At 49.8% G+C, this 15,154-nt stretch overlaps 1 protein-coding gene across 1 annotated transcript in view; it reads right to left on the bottom strand.

The window, feature by feature from the left end:
* ASCC1 (activating signal cointegrator 1 complex subunit 1) overlaps positions 1 to 15,154 on the bottom strand; it is a 35,250-nt gene that overhangs the window by 5,671 nt on the left and 14,425 nt on the right. The window contains exons 8-9 of the mRNA XM_071438476.1: positions 11,354 to 11,475; positions 9,230 to 9,309 (exon numbers count right to left, since the gene is read on the bottom strand). Coding sequence (XP_071294577.1) covers positions 9,230 to 9,309; positions 11,354 to 11,475 — 202 coding nt within the window. The remainder of the gene's footprint in view (positions 1 to 9,229; positions 9,310 to 11,353; positions 11,476 to 15,154) is intronic.

Raw genomic sequence — 15,154 nt, 5'->3', positions numbered from 1 at the left:
ACTGCAGGGAGTTCTGCTGTGAACTCCAGCCCCAGAAAGCAGTGCCTGAGGGCTGGGCTATTACAGATCAACAGCACAAAACTGTCCCCGATGACTCAGCGCTGCCATGTAATGTCATTAGCCTGTGACAATCTGCCTCACAAGCCCCACTGCCCTCAGCAGGGAGCTGAGGGAGGGTCCTGTTTTCCATGTCTGGAATGAACACAGAAATTAGCAACTTCAGAGAGGCTGGGAGGAAGAGGCTCGTAGCTCCAGGAGCTCCAGGAGCCCATGGCTGTGGATGAGCTCACCGTGGTCCACGCTGAGGATGGGACACCAGCAATCCCTCCTGTGCTGCTTCTCCTGGGTGGAAGATGTTTATCCACCCTCAGATCCCACCCAGGAAGGGTGTGAACAGCCTGAGCACCACTGGGCTGTGCCTCCATGGCAGAGCACGTGCAGGAGGATCATGCTGACAGATAACCCAGTGCATGGACAGCTCCAACAAGGGATTAAAGGGAGGCTTTGGAGGAGCTGGAGCCTTTAGAGCTTCAGCTGCTCTGCACAGAGTGACAACGCTCACCAGCACAGCCCCAGCGTGTCCCCATCGGCAGCAGCGGTGAATGAGGGCACAGGCTTGGAAAGCCAGGAGCTTTCTGTTGGAAATCAGCATGTTATGGTGCTGCTATCCCCTCTGGGGAAGGGGAGGAACAAACAGAATGCCAGGCACCTGCTGACAAGCATGGAGAAAAATTAAACAGCGTTTCTGAAGAGGTGCCTCAACAAAGAGCAACAAAACCTGTCTGTCTGCAGACTTTCTGTGCCCTCCCTGGAAATCTTTCCACTTGGTAAGGGATGATATATTTGAATTAAAGTGTGTATACCACGTCCACAGCTTGGGATGAAAAACACTGGAGAAGAGCAGAGAACAATCACCCTTCCAAATCATCTGGCCAAAGCACAAGGGCAGATCCCATGCCAGACACAGCAGGAAGGCGCTGACTCCTCAGCAAATTGCTGGATTACTGATACCAGCACCAGGCAAAAAGGACTGACGGAGGAAATGGCAAAAAAATGGAAAGATTAAAAATCTTAAAACATTAAATTCTGAAATGAAAATGTTAACACTCAGAAACACTGATGGACTCTTAAGAGAACCCACTGAACGCCAGCAAACTCTGTCCATCCGAGTTCCTCTGATTAACCTCCTTTGCTGCACAAAGCACAGCCTCCAATTCTGCTTTTGGGATCCCACCTACTTGTTTAATGCACCTCAGTCCTGCAGCCTCCCACACAGGCCTGCCAGGACCTCTCCAGAAGGCTCTTATCTCCACACCTGTCACAGTTCCCAGGCTGCAGTATGTGCTGGCAGAGCTCCTTCTTCCTCATCCCAAAAAATTCACCAAACCCCGTCCAAGCTATGACCCAAACTCCCCCAAACTATGACAGACAAACCCCAAACTAAAGCCCCTGGTGGCTCCCAGAAGATGAGGCACAACCAGGCAAACTGTCAAAACCTGGGGAGTTTGTTAAATGAGTAGATTATTTTTCCTTCTATTTTTGACTTTCAAAATTTTCTGCAACAATTTGGTGCCAAAAAAGGAAATACCTGATTCCTGTGTTATTCACCCTGGACACCACTCCACCAATGATTATCTGTCAGAGTTTTAATTGTGCTTGGAAGCTTGCCAGCAATAATGCACGAGAAGCATAGGAAAAGCAGGCAGACATTCATCCAGAGAGGCAGCTCTTCCCAGCAATCCCAACCTCCTCCCCAAATTAGCAACTGCTTCCTTTCCATGGCTTTTTGAAGGATGGCTGGCTGGCCATCCAACATTTCCCAAGACTGTTCAGGTGTTACAGTCTTGAAGAATATTGTGCAGAGTCACAAGGGTGGAAGATGGGTGGGAAGGACAGAGAGGGCAGTTGTCACCCTGGCTGTCCCCAGCAGCACCAGCCACAAGGCTGCAGATTGTTTTGTTCTGCAAGTGTGCAGCTGGCTCTGGAGTGTCTCTCCATCCCCAATATAGCATCCAGCCCTTCCACAAGGAACAGCCCTTCCCCTCTCCTTTTCTTCCAGCCTCTGGCAAGATTTAAAAGGCAGCAGCAGAGACCTTTTCACCTCATCTCCCTTAGGAAGAATAAAGCAGGCAGACTTCAGGAGGCAGAAAATCTTGTGTCATAGAAGTCCCAGTGGCCTCTCTCTTGGGAGATACCCAAGTCAGGGCTATCTCCTCTGTCACATAGGAAAATCCCTCACAATTATATCACTGGTACAATCCTTTGGAAACAACATAACCGTCTCTCTCTGGCAAAGTACCACCAACATAAGAAGCAGCAGCAAGTGCATGGAGAAAGATCCAAGGCACATGATGGGAGGTTTCTTTTTTATATTTTTATTTCCTGAGCCAAAGCAAATGCCACGTAAACGCCAAGAAGCTCTTGGTATGTTCACAGATGCCATCTCATGGGTGTTCTGCACACATTCCATGGAGGAATCATGAAGGGACAAACTGAAGATAGGACCAGTGAAGGTCATCAGCTCCACCATCCTCCCCTTCTCCAAGGAAGGAGGAGCTGGGTGGTGGCAGATCCTGGATTAACACCTCTGCTCCCTCAAAACAATCAGGACCCCCTTTTCCCAGCTCCTCTAGAGCAGTGCTTCCTTATCCTGCCCTTTTACAAAGATTTTCCTGATCTCTTGCTGCAATTTAAGCCCATTATTTATCACTTTATCATCCACTACTGGCAAAAGCATTTTTAAGCTTCAAGAGTTTTTCCTACATGCTGCTCTCCTTCCCTTTATTATCCTTGAAACAACTCTTTCAGCCCCAGCTTGCAGACATTTTCTACCCCTCCAATGATCTTACTGTTGTCCCCTGGGCTCTTTGCACCCATCCATGGTACCCAAAACTGGACAAATCCTTCAGCTAAGCATAGTCAGAGGTTTACTTTAAGGACATTTGCCTCTTTTCTTAATTTCTATGGGCTGACTCAGTCTGGAGCAGCCCCCCATAAGCCAAACCCTGGCCTGTTGGGCTGGTATTGAGGAACTTCTCCATCCTACACCGGTGCCACAGCTCCCTCCTGGACCTGTCCTTGTTTGCAGCTGCCTGTTTGTTTCTGCCTGATTTCCCAACATTGTTTGGAGCTCTGTTCCCTCCTACTCACGTGTGCAATATCCCTGCCTCTCCCCAGCTGGGTTTCACCTGCAGAGCTCAGAGTGCATTTCATGCTGCCCCTAACACCCTCCTGACCTCCACGGGTGGGATGAGCATGAGGTTTCCAGCTCTGTGAATATGGAAGCAGCTGATCCTTCTGTGACTGCTGCCATGTGAAACCTCAGCTCTTGATAAAACTGGAGCAAAGCCACCCCAGCTGCCAGAGGGTGATGCAGCAGTGGGGAGGGTGACATTCAGCAATAGTCTAAATTAATCTGTCAGGATGGATTTTTTTCAAACAGAACTGTTCAGGGCTGGGTGCAGGCCTTTGTTCAGCTGAGATCCCCTCCCTCCAGGATCCCCTGCTCCCCACAAGCCAAATCTAGTGGTGCTCCTGCCATTGCCACGCTGCAAAACCTTTGCTTTAGCTCACAGTTTTGGGTCTGTCCCCCCCATCACAAATCCATGAAAATTCATGTGCTTCAGGAAATCAAACCCCAGTTGCTATGGTGAAAGGCATTCTGCAAACTAAGAAACAAATACAAGCGGGACATTTGGAGGTTACCAGATTTTTGCACGTCTTTCAGACAAGAATAAAAACCCTTTCAGCAAATTAAAGGCTCCGATAAGATCCCAGACCTACACCTCAAACGTGAAGGATTTGCAGTACAACTTAAGGGAATTAATAACCAAACACTGCATTTCTCCACAGAAGCCTCATCCCCATGGCTCCTATTACAGCAAATGCAGCAACAGTTTCTGAGAGCTGGGCTTTGCCTTTGCTGCAGGGATGGCAGGAGGCTTGGGAGGCATCCGGGAACACCGGGACACGGAGCTGCCGTCAGCGTGACCTCTCACAACGCCCACCGAGCACCAAGAGGAGGAGTCTAGCTACAGAGCCAGGAAATTAATTCAGACAGACACAGAAAATTATCCAGCAGAAGGGTCATGGCACCTTAGGGATGAACTGTCTACTTTTGCTAATCAGTAGGTTGGGGTTTTTTGCATTTAATGTGCTGGGTCCTTGCCTTCTATTAAGGCGCTGCTGTAATTCAAGCCCTGCCAGCTCCACGGAGAAAAATTGTCCTCTTAAGATCAAAGAGGTGACACTGCCCTGGCTGGCTGGTGGCACAGCAGGGATCTCAGGGAAGTGAGGAGGGGGGATGCTCACTGGGTGGGAGGCAGAGGCACCCACAGAACCTCCAAAAGGCTCAGCTGCTGGCTTGGGTGGGAGTGCAGAGGTGCAGGGGAAAGAGCATTCAGAGACTCTCAACAAACCGTCCTCCAGCTCTCACAGCTCCTGCTAAAATTAGTCAGAGGGGTGTAGAGCACCTCTGAGAGAAAAAAAAGGCTTTTCTTTTTCTTGGTAAGGTCACCAAAGAGATCTCTGTCATGCAAAGGCAGCACAAACCTTCTGCACTGCATTCTCCTCAGTGCTGTGGCTCAGCCTTCCTTCCCCCAAAACCTTCAACACTGCCTCCAAGGCCTGAACACTCCAACAAAGATATCTTCCCTCCTTTGTCTGCTCTGATTTTTCAAATGCCACTTCAGATTCCTGTTTCATCAAATGCAAATAACATGAATATGGCTTTTTCTCCCCCTGAAGAATGTAATTCTCAGGAAAGCATTTTCACAGCAACCCCAATTTAATCTCCTTTTTTTTTTCCTCATGATTATACAAACTGATCTCCAGTCTCATCTGCTCAACTGTCACATCCTCCCATCCCACTGTTGCTCTAATTGCACACTGCTGAGCCCCCTCGATTGTTCCGGTACCTCTTGCTAATGGCAGGAATTCTCCCCTCTGCAAAGTGCCAGCACAGCCTTTCATTGCTGCTTTTGATTCTTCTGCAAAAAGGAGGTGAGGAAAGCACTGGCTTATTTCTGAGATCCTGATGTTGCACCACAATCTCTTACTCGGTCTTCCCTCACCTCAGTGGATTCTTTGTTTGGTATTTTTAACTCTAAACTTTCCAAGCAGCCACCTCCTGTTAGGTATTTGTTCCAGCTGTCAGTCCTACTTTGGTTCTACATCTTTACCACCTTGCTGAGGATAACAAGATGTTCTTACCCTTTCTGAACACCAGGCAGTCTTGATCCCCACCTAACGCCGGTGCTTTGGCTCTTTGATTCACCTCAGCTTAGAAATATATCAGGAAAAGACTCAGCCTCCTTAAATCCACAAACAAAATTTACACAAAAGGCCTGGGTTCCAACTGCTGCAGAACATAAGACACACTCCTCATCTGCAAGTGGAGCTGGCTCTGCACATGTTCATTTGTTTAGAGCTTGGTAGGCTTGGGGTATTTTGAAGGGGTCAGGGGTTTATTCAGGCCAAGGTTTTTCTTTTCCATTGCACCCCTCTCCGTGGCATTGCATCAAATGTTTTAAACTGAACTGCTGCATGCCCCAGCCACCACACTGCTCTTACCCAGCAGGACAGATATGCTGACAGGGAACACCACTGGCTCTTCAGAGTATCAGACAGTAAATGCAATTTTCCCCTGCTCCCAATGAAAACAGGTACAGTGCCATAACTCAATACACTTATGCAGGCCTCAAAAGAGAAGGAGCCCCATCAAATGATGCCTTATGTGACCTAGAAGCCCTCCCTGAGCACTCTTGCAGCCCTGCTGCTGGACCAGGGCACGGCAGCATGTGTCACCACCTTGGCTGATCCCATTCCCAGTCTTCCATCCCAGCTTAAAGTCTCCCCTAATGCCCTAAAGACATAAGATGTGCAGCTTTCTGCTGCTGTACCTCAGTAGCTGTTCCCTCAATATTTAATCTTGTAAGCTGTTAATGCACGGATCTGTGCTAAGCGGCAGAGTTCAGCTTTTTCTGCACTCAGAATTTGCTTCCTTCTTGTTTGAACGTGGCAAAGGCCATTCATTTACTTCTCAGACCTCAACTCAAGCCAAAATTCATTCCATTTTGACCCAGTGAGAGTCCAGGTGGTTTTCTTCCTTTCCCTTAAACGTGCAACAGAAATTTTTGGCCAGCCGGCCTTTCTGCATTTCTTTTCCTTTTTATTTATTCACTGCAGCCTTAGTTGGATTTTCTTCCCACTAAACAAAACCAAATAAAAGCCCGGAGGCAGCGCAGCCGGAGATGCCGGCAGCTGCCCTGGGTGCCTCAGTGCCAGCTGCAGCACAGGGAGCACGGCAGGGTTCTGCCAACCCAGCATCTCCCCCAGGCCTGGCCCTGCCTGAGCTGCTGGGGCCCTTCAGCAGGAATTGCTGCTTCCTCCATCAGCTCTCCTGACTCTTTCCTGCCTCCTCCATCAGCTCTCCTGACTCTTTCCTGCCTCCTCCCTTCGCTCCCCTGGCCGGAGAACGATTTTGGGTTTGTGGCTGGGATGTTCAAAGCCAGCCTAGAGGGAATACATATGGCTCCATGTCCATGAAGCATCCCCAGCTTTTTGGGAGTGGACCAGAGAAGTGCAAAGCCAAAGCTCTGTTGGACACAAATCTCACACAGCCCCTTGGGCTCCCAGCTCCACCTATGCCAGGAAACCTTTTTCAGGGATATTCTTCAAGACAGAAGTAATTTAAACTCCCAAACGCAAGTCATCCTACAGGATCTATTTTCTGAGCAGTGTGGGAAGGTAGCGGCCTGCACAACCATTTATTAGCACAAATAGGAGTGTATGTTTAACTCCGTGGAACGGGTAGAACAAAGGATTATTAAATAAAATTCTGATTAGTTCAGCTGAAAGCAAAATACCAGCTGGAGCCTGGTGTAGCGCAGGCATGTTATCAGCAAACATGTGCTGCCAGCACATCTGCACACACACACACACAAACACACACCCCAGCTCTGACCATGGAACAGCAGAGCCACAGCACTCCCATCCTGCTCTGTGCCCCGACAGCTCCAGTCCTGCCCTGAGCCTTTGGCCCTACAGGGCAGCACAATGGGAATGAGAGTGATGAAACCTGAGTTTTCCCACTTCCCCTCCTACCAGCAGCCATGCTTTGTTAGCGTTCCAAGTGGGAACACAGCCACTCAGCAGAGCTATCACAGAGTCCCACCGCCTGGAATCACATGCAGGGCACATGGCCCTCCCTCCCACCAGCCTGCCTAAGTGCAGCCATATTCATTAACAGCCCTTCCTTTAGATCCTGGTGCAAAAGTTAATGAAGCCACTTTGTGAGAGGGCAGCCTCCCCAGCAGAAGATAAATAATGGATATAAAAGCAGGCTGGGAGGGAGCTGGCGCATCCCTGCAAGGTCATGCTGGAATGCATCAGTGGCTCACTGAGGCTGGGCTCCTCCGGTAAGGAGCCTGGAGCTATTTATGACTCATGTAATTAATTAATGCCAACGGGCGTTCTGCTGCAGGCACGTGGGAGACCAAAGGGAAATACGAAGCGGGCAGGTTAGGAAATGTAGTGGAGGTGGGAGAGAAGGATGACATTTCTTGTGGCAAGACATGCTTTGAAGTAATTACCAGCAGTCCAAACAGCCAGCAGCTCTTTTGGCTACATCAGTACAAAATCAATTAGGAGCTTTAAAAATGCATCGGGCTCGTATTCCCGAGAGCATCAAGAATAAGAAGTAGCCTCGGAAGGAGAGTGGTTGCATTTCCAAGCACCGTGCACCGTAAGACCCTTCTCCATATCCTCAGACCCCACAAACGGTGTGACCAGCAGAGGGAGCATCGTTAATACCGTCCCAATCACACACACTTTGGGATGAGAGCACGGAGGAAGACCCACAGTTTGATTTTATGTGGCTCTGAAGCCGGAGGACAACTTTAACAGAAGCAGGAGAAAGGAGTGAAGGCAAACGTGGAGAAAACAGAGAACTGCAGGCACTCAGGGCTCTTGACACAAATCTCCCTCTTTCAGAGCTGCCTCTCCCAACACTGGGAGCTATCCAAAACTGCAGATCACATCAAGAAAGGGACCAGGGCTGTGGCTTCCCTGCTCCAGCTTGCAATACTGCAGTCTCACACTGCACACTCAACATGTGGTGACGCTGAGTCATGACACCACGCTCGCACAGACCGTTTGAGGACAATGAGAGCTTAACCTAATTTTGTCCCTTTGTTTGTCCTCTGCACACAGATCAATCAGTTCCACTCCCTGCCTTCACATCCCCCTGCATCCAGTGCCTGATACATTATTAAGACTGTAAATACAAAAAAAGCTCACTCTTCCCCTCCTCTGGGAGGGCTCTAAAGTCCTTCTGAGTTGTCCAGTTCCCACCCAGCCTGCATCCTTTCTCATGTATCTTCATTGCCAGAATATCTTCTTACCCTTCCCAAATGTATCCATGCATTGTCCTCGCTCCCTCTTATCAGAGCTGCCTGCACCAAATCCTCTCACACAATGAGGATTGTAGATTCGCTTACACGCTGGTGCTGTTTTCCATTTCTGCTCCTCTGTGCATCTCTTTTCTCTCTGGACACTTGCAGGGGTCAAGCAGCACAGCATCAGTCTGCCACAGCCATCTGGATGAGCAGCAGAGGCTGCCTGCAGCCCCAACCCTGGCTGGCAAAGCCTGGGAGTCTCCAGCATGCTCCCCCTCTTTGAGCCTTTCCCAACCTCCACAGTCTGGGGGATCTTGTTTTCTAACCTCTGATCACTGCCAAAGCCCTCGGATCCTGGTGGGATTCCCTACCACTACCCAGTATTTTTCTGGAGCAAATCAATAGCAGAGATTAAAACCCAAAAAGAAAAGAGTAAGTGAAATGAGAGTGGGGTTTAGTTTCATAAATATATATGAGTAGAACAAGAGCAACCAAGTGCTTCTTTCTGGTGGGCTGAGAATCAACTCGAGCCTGAGTCTCCAGGGTAAAACAGGAGCGAAGTAAACGACAACACGAACACCCACTTAGCATTCGTGCTTCATATCCCTGCTCTGAGCCTCAGCAGCTCCAGGAATGCTCCTGTTAAATACTCTAATGCTCCCAATTACCAGTGATCTGGACTGGTTATTGTCTAAACAGATTCCCCCCACCCCCCCAAGCCCCTGGAGATCCCATAAGCCCAAGGCAAAAGCAGTCTAGAAGAGGTGTTTCGACCTCTTCTGGCTATACAATATCCATGGCTGGCTCCATTTCCCTAATTGTTTCATACTGACCTTGAGGATATTTTGGCCATTAAATGACTCCCGCTCCTTGAAAGATGATTTACCAGGCATTGTGTTGTTTCGTTCTTCAGCTGTAGAGAGAAAAGCCAGCAGCAGAATGAGCTTCAGATGGGAGAACTCTGTGTGCTGTACTTCACCCCCCACTCTGTCCCTCCCCAAAGTCAGCTGCCAGCTAATAAACCATCTTTGCCTGGTTCTCAGTGCAAAAAAACCCCACTTCCACTTGGATTTTAGGAGGAAAAGGGCTGGAGCTGGTGCCTCTATGGGGATCACCTCTGTTACCTGGAGGAAAGGCCCCAAATCACAGCTACTGCTGTGGTGATTCTGTAGGGCTGACTGCTCAGTGCAACACACCTGCTTCTCTCTGGCTCGTTTTCATCCCTCATCCTGCCATGGCAGGGTGTGAGACAGCACTTGCATGGCCTGGAACAGCCCCAGATCCCAGGCTGAGCATGCCAGCACAGTGCCAGGCGGGATGGGGACAGCCCCGACACAAACCTGTGCTGCCTGCACCTGACGTGTGCTGTGGATGCTTCTGTGGGGTGGGCACACAGCCACACACACACACAGACATTCAGAATAGCAACCCAGGCCTACAGCAGCTGCCAAAAGCCTACATCTGAGATCCATTTCCCCAGAGCACGGCTGGGTTTTTATATAATCCCCAAGTACATGATCTGTGCCTTCCACAGCACCTCTGCCTCACTCAGTGAATATATTCAGTATTTCTTTTTCATCTCCATCATTAACTATGAAGTCCCCCTCACATCCAGCTTGCTGTTCAAATCCTGTATGGAATACAAAGAGACTTCTATGGCTGCCTGTGGAATGCTGGCGGAACGCTCTCCCCATTGTGTCTGAATGCCTCTCGTGCCTCACGGGGCTGTGCAGAATATAGACTCAGGGTGCCAGACCCAGCTGCCCATGTGCAGAGCCATAGCAGCACTCTAGGGTCACATTTCCAGGGCTCAGCTTGAGAGCCCCATCTTTACAGGGTTTCTGCACCCTGGGTGTGCTTGTTTGAATCCAGCAGCGGTCAGAGACAAACCTGCCCAGAAGACAATGACACAAATCACCTGCTGTTATCACTGTCCCTGCAGAGATTCAGAGAGGCAACAACTAAAGAATTCCTGACACAACCTATTGCAGGGCACAGGGGCCAGAGCATGCATGTTTGCACATGGAGAACCAGGCTGTAACACACTGCCCCTCCCCAAGGATGATGCTTTCAGGGCTGCTTTATAAAGTAATGTGATCAGAGTGATGCTAGAGACAGCTCAGAGCAGACAATCTTTTGGCAGAGACAGCAGACGCCATACACTCAAGAATAGCTCACATTCAGCTTCGCATCACATTCATCTGTCTGCATCTGATTTAAGGAGAAAGACAATGGAATCACTTTCCTAAAGAAATGGGCAGTCTCTAAGTTAACCAAAGAGGATTATGTTTTCATCTTGTTTGAAGGTCAGCACAACACATGGAGTTGTTACCCAGTTTCAATTTAACACTGGGACACAGAGAGCCCAAGATCTCACCACCATGAGGAGTGGCTGAGGTCACCTACTCTGTTCAGCCTGAAGGAGACTGAGGGGAGACCTCATCAGGGTCTGCAGCTTCCTCCCAAAGGGCAGTGCAGGAGCAGCTCTGCTCTCTGAGACCAGGGACAGGACCCAGGGGCATTGCTGGAGCTGTGCCAGGGGAGGTTGGATATTGGGAAAAGGTTCTTTGCCCAGAGGGAACCCTGACCAGGCTCCCCAGGAAATGGTCAGAGCTTCAGGAGTGTTTGGACAACGCTCTCAGGCATAGGGTGGGATTGTGGGGTGTCCTGGGCAGGGCCAGGAACTGGGCTGGATGATCCTTGTGGGTCCCTTCCCACTCAGGACATTCTATGATTCTACTTGAACATATTTTTCCCTAGCAGTGCTACAGGGTGCCAAGGTTTTGAACCTATGACTTTTGTTCATTGCTTTATTTTCTTCTGGGTTTTATCTGCAGATATCTTCCCCCCAGCCCTGTAAGTAAGAAAAACCACGGTGATAAAGCAAACAACAGCATCTGCTGAGCAAAGGGACTACTTTAAATGCATTTAGCAGCAAGGATGAAGGCTCTACGTACTTGGATCTTTCCTGAAGAGAGTGTTCATGACTGTGGCATGCAGCTTCACCCTGTCCCACTCTTTAAGCATCAGGCCAGAGGCCACAAAGCGCTCCACCAGCTGATCAGCGAGCATCTGCAACCTGGGAAGCAAAGGGAAAGAACAGGGCCACGTGAAACAAGGAGCCTCTGCAGCATCAGCTTTGGGCTTTTCAGCCAGAAGGGCAGCAAGTGTGAAATGAAGTCTCTGCCTGCACACAGGAAAGGGAGCCAGTCCCTGATGGAAAGCGAGCAGAGGCATCAGCATTCAGCTCTAATGCAAGAAGTTCTGATTGTTGCACAAAGCTTCCTCTGTGATCGCTTCTGCTGCAAATATTCCACGAGGAAGGGCAGATTTAGCACAGCAGAGAGCTCACTCACAGTGACAGATGTTACTGGGAGCTGAAGGATGCATCTTCCTACTGCCAGGAAACACAATGTGACTCTCCTTGCAAATGCTAAAATCTGCACACCCGCAGGGGTTTAGGCACCTTGGCTCCCAGGACGTGCTCAGGGACTGCTGCAGCCTGGCTCCTCTCTGCCCCAGATAACCAACCCACCCCTGGGCTTGCTGTCTGGGAGAGCCCAGAACGTGGTGACAGGGCCACAAACCCTGCCAGCACATCCTGGTGAGCACTCCAGCTTTGGAGCTACTGAGCAAGCAAAATCCAAGGACTTAACTCCCACCTTTGTGTCTGGCCTTGACTCTCAGGATCTGAGGGCCGACCCATCCTAGGACAGGCAGCAGGAGCAGGGATCAGAGCACTGTGCTCATGTCTAAGGAGCTGAAGGAGCTTCCAGGCTGCTGCTGTGCCCAAAAAATTTCTGCAGTGCCTGATTCTTACCAAAGGTGGAGAGGATATGCCAGAATGAGAGCTTCCCATTTCTGAAAATAATTCCAGAGGGTGTTCAGTGTGTGCAGAAGAATCTGAGCTGCCCCCAGCACGTCCCAGGGATTGGAGAGCTTTCTGCTCTGTGAGATCCCACCATGGTGTCTCAGCTGTGGCAGAGCATGGCCTGTCCCCAGAGCCTGGGGCTGCCATGCTCTGGATGCCAGCTCTGACCCCACTGCTGGCTTTGGGCTGCCCCTCACGGGCTGCCAGCCCCCATGTGACCATTTCAAGACTCTCAAACTACCAATTGTCACGGCTTTTTACTATTTTCTGGCTTTACTTCAGTGATTTTTAAAATTAGCAATGACAAAGATGAAATGAATATCATTACAGACAATACTAAAACAAATTAACAGAGAATAGCTCAAGTGAAAATGGTGCTTTATTACGTTATAAAGTTAATCAAGGAAATAAAACAAATTAGAATGAATTATAATGGAAATTATTTGCCATGTGGGAGGCATCAGAGCATGATCCCTCTTTCAGTCTGAGCCATTATATGTGCAGAAGGGCTTGCCAACCCCTAATTCTGTCTGCAGTTATGCAAGCTAAGTCAGGATAAATCAAATCTCCTGCTTTACAGCTTAAGCTGATCAAGATCATCCAAAGATCAGGAAGGAACTCCACCCCTCAGCCATGCCAGGAACTACACAGAGCTAACAGGACATCTTGCATGAGACAGGAAGGCACACACCTCTCTCTAGCACAGGCTGCAGCACTCTGATCCAGCACAGGAAGCCACGTGGCTGCTGCTCTCCTCTGGTATTGGCCTTGCAGCTCAGAAACTGCTTCCCCCTTTCCCTCAGCAAGGCACAGCAGGTTTCAGCAGGTTCAAGGAGCTGCTCAGCAATGACCTGTGTCACAGGCCAGAAAACAAAGCAGGGCTTTCTGGAGACATCACCATTTGTCCTCTCTTTATAATCACTGCTGGCCCAACAGAATGTCTGCTGGAATCTCAAAGGAAGGAAAAGCTGCTCTCCATCAATACAAAAATACCTTTTTTTTTTTTCTCTCTGCAAAGCTAAATGTTTTTCTGGATGCTTGCTAATAGCTAAGGAACTATGTAAGGGGAGAAGTGCAAGGTAAATGGTATCAGGAGAAGGTGCTTCACCCAGATAGTCATGGGGCACTGAACAGGGAACTGGCACTGGCCCCAAGGCTGCCAGAGCTCCAGGAGCACTTGGACACCACTCTCAGGGACAGAGTGGTGTTGTTGGGGTGTCCTGGCCAGAGCAAGGAGCTGGACTCAATGACCCTGATGGGCCCCTTCCAACTCAGCCTAGTCTGTGAAATAATCTGCAGGTGAGGGCAGGACCAGCCTGGGCCAAGGATTAAAACTTCAAATTGCTTGGCCCTCTCTGAGCCTGCTGCTGTGCAAAAAGCAAAACAGATGCTGTGGGAGAGAATCCTGGCAGTTTCCAGGTGCCATGCAAAGCACAAGGTCTGGTTTTGTTAAAAACCTCAGCTAACAGATCTCTGTGAAGGACAGTGGAGGCATCAGTCCTTTCTTGGGGGGTGGGGAGTGCTGTTTGCAGTCTCAAGGCCAGGTGGATTTGAAGTCCTCACTTCTCTCCCCTGCCCAAAGCAGCTCTGCCAGCCCTGATGCACATCAGCACTTTCTCCAGCATTATGCCTGAGTGTGTTCTCACCACACAGGGCACAGCTGGCATCTGAAACAGAGCAGGGTGCAAGTACCAACAATTCCAGCTGTCCCCAGAGGCAGGCAGACATCACTGTCAATTCAGGCCCTGCTTGTGCTCCACAGGATTCCTCTCCCAGCTCCTCAGGCCGCAGATTTATTTTCAGATGCAACCAGACTGGCAAGCATTGCACCTCAGAGAGAGCCAGAGCTTGGTGACTCAGGAGAAGAGGCCCAGAGCTGGTATTTTAGATACTCTCTACAGCAATACCCACCAAAGGACATTTGGGTCATGCAGTGTCTGTCTCCATCTCATCTTTCCAAGTGCTCCTGCTCTTTCTCCCTGTGCTCTGGCTCCTGGCTGATCTCTGCCTTGCCCTGGTTCCCCACCTGCCCCATTTGTTTTTATCTCACCTCTTCCAGGGTAGGACAGACTTCAAAGTGGAAGAGCCAAGAAAATACTTCAATTCCTACTGCCTCTCAGCAGTTCTTGCATTTTTCATTTTCCCCCTCATTTCCTTATCCCACTTCCGATCTCTGACTTCAACACAGCTGCCAAAGTGTGGTTTTAAGCAGGGCCCCCCCTCACCATCTCCTCAGCCCTCAGGGCAAGGATATGCCAGAACACATCCCTTCTTCCCTGAGCCAGTCCCTGCTCACAGCCTCCCTCCTCCAGCTGCACTGCTCCATGCTCCTCTGCTAGCTCCTGCCGTCCTCTGCAATGGGAACACACAACAAAAGGGCAGTGCTGTCAGGCAGGGAGGAGGCTGAGGCTCAGAGACAGGAGGTAAAGCTCTTTTGGCTACTCCCCTTCCCTGTTTCTGGCAACCAGCAGCACTGAGTACATCAGCTCTTCTGTTAATCACAGAATCTACAGTGGTTTGGGTTGGAAGAGGTGTTAAAGATCAGCTGCTTCCAAACCCTGCCATGGGCAGAGACACCAGAGACACCAGACCAGGATGCTCCAAGCCCCATCCATGTTTCCTCAGTCTTCCAGAAAGCACCAAGAGAAAAGATGGTGCTGCCACTGGTGATGTAGTCCTTGTCAAAAACAAGATGAAGGAAAGTTGTCCAGACACTGCCACATCCTGGGCAGGGCTGTTTGTGGAGCTGAAGCCATCAGCCACAGTGGTGAACAGCACAAACACTGGAGCTGACACCAACCAGGCTTCAAGATCCTGCAGCAGCAGCTCCCAAAGGCATTTCACAGCCAGCACCCTTCCAGGCTGCTGCAGACACACAAACCAACTC

The sequence above is a fragment of the Agelaius tricolor genome, unplaced genomic scaffold (genome assembly GCF_023055355.1).
Source record: "Agelaius tricolor isolate 1412-34295 unplaced genomic scaffold, bAgeTri1.0.p SCAF_13, whole genome shotgun sequence".
NCBI classification, from domain to species: domain Eukaryota; kingdom Metazoa; phylum Chordata; class Aves; order Passeriformes; family Icteridae; genus Agelaius; species Agelaius tricolor.
Note: the sequence above shows the minus strand (reverse complement) of the source record. Positions and strands in the feature narration are given on the sequence as shown.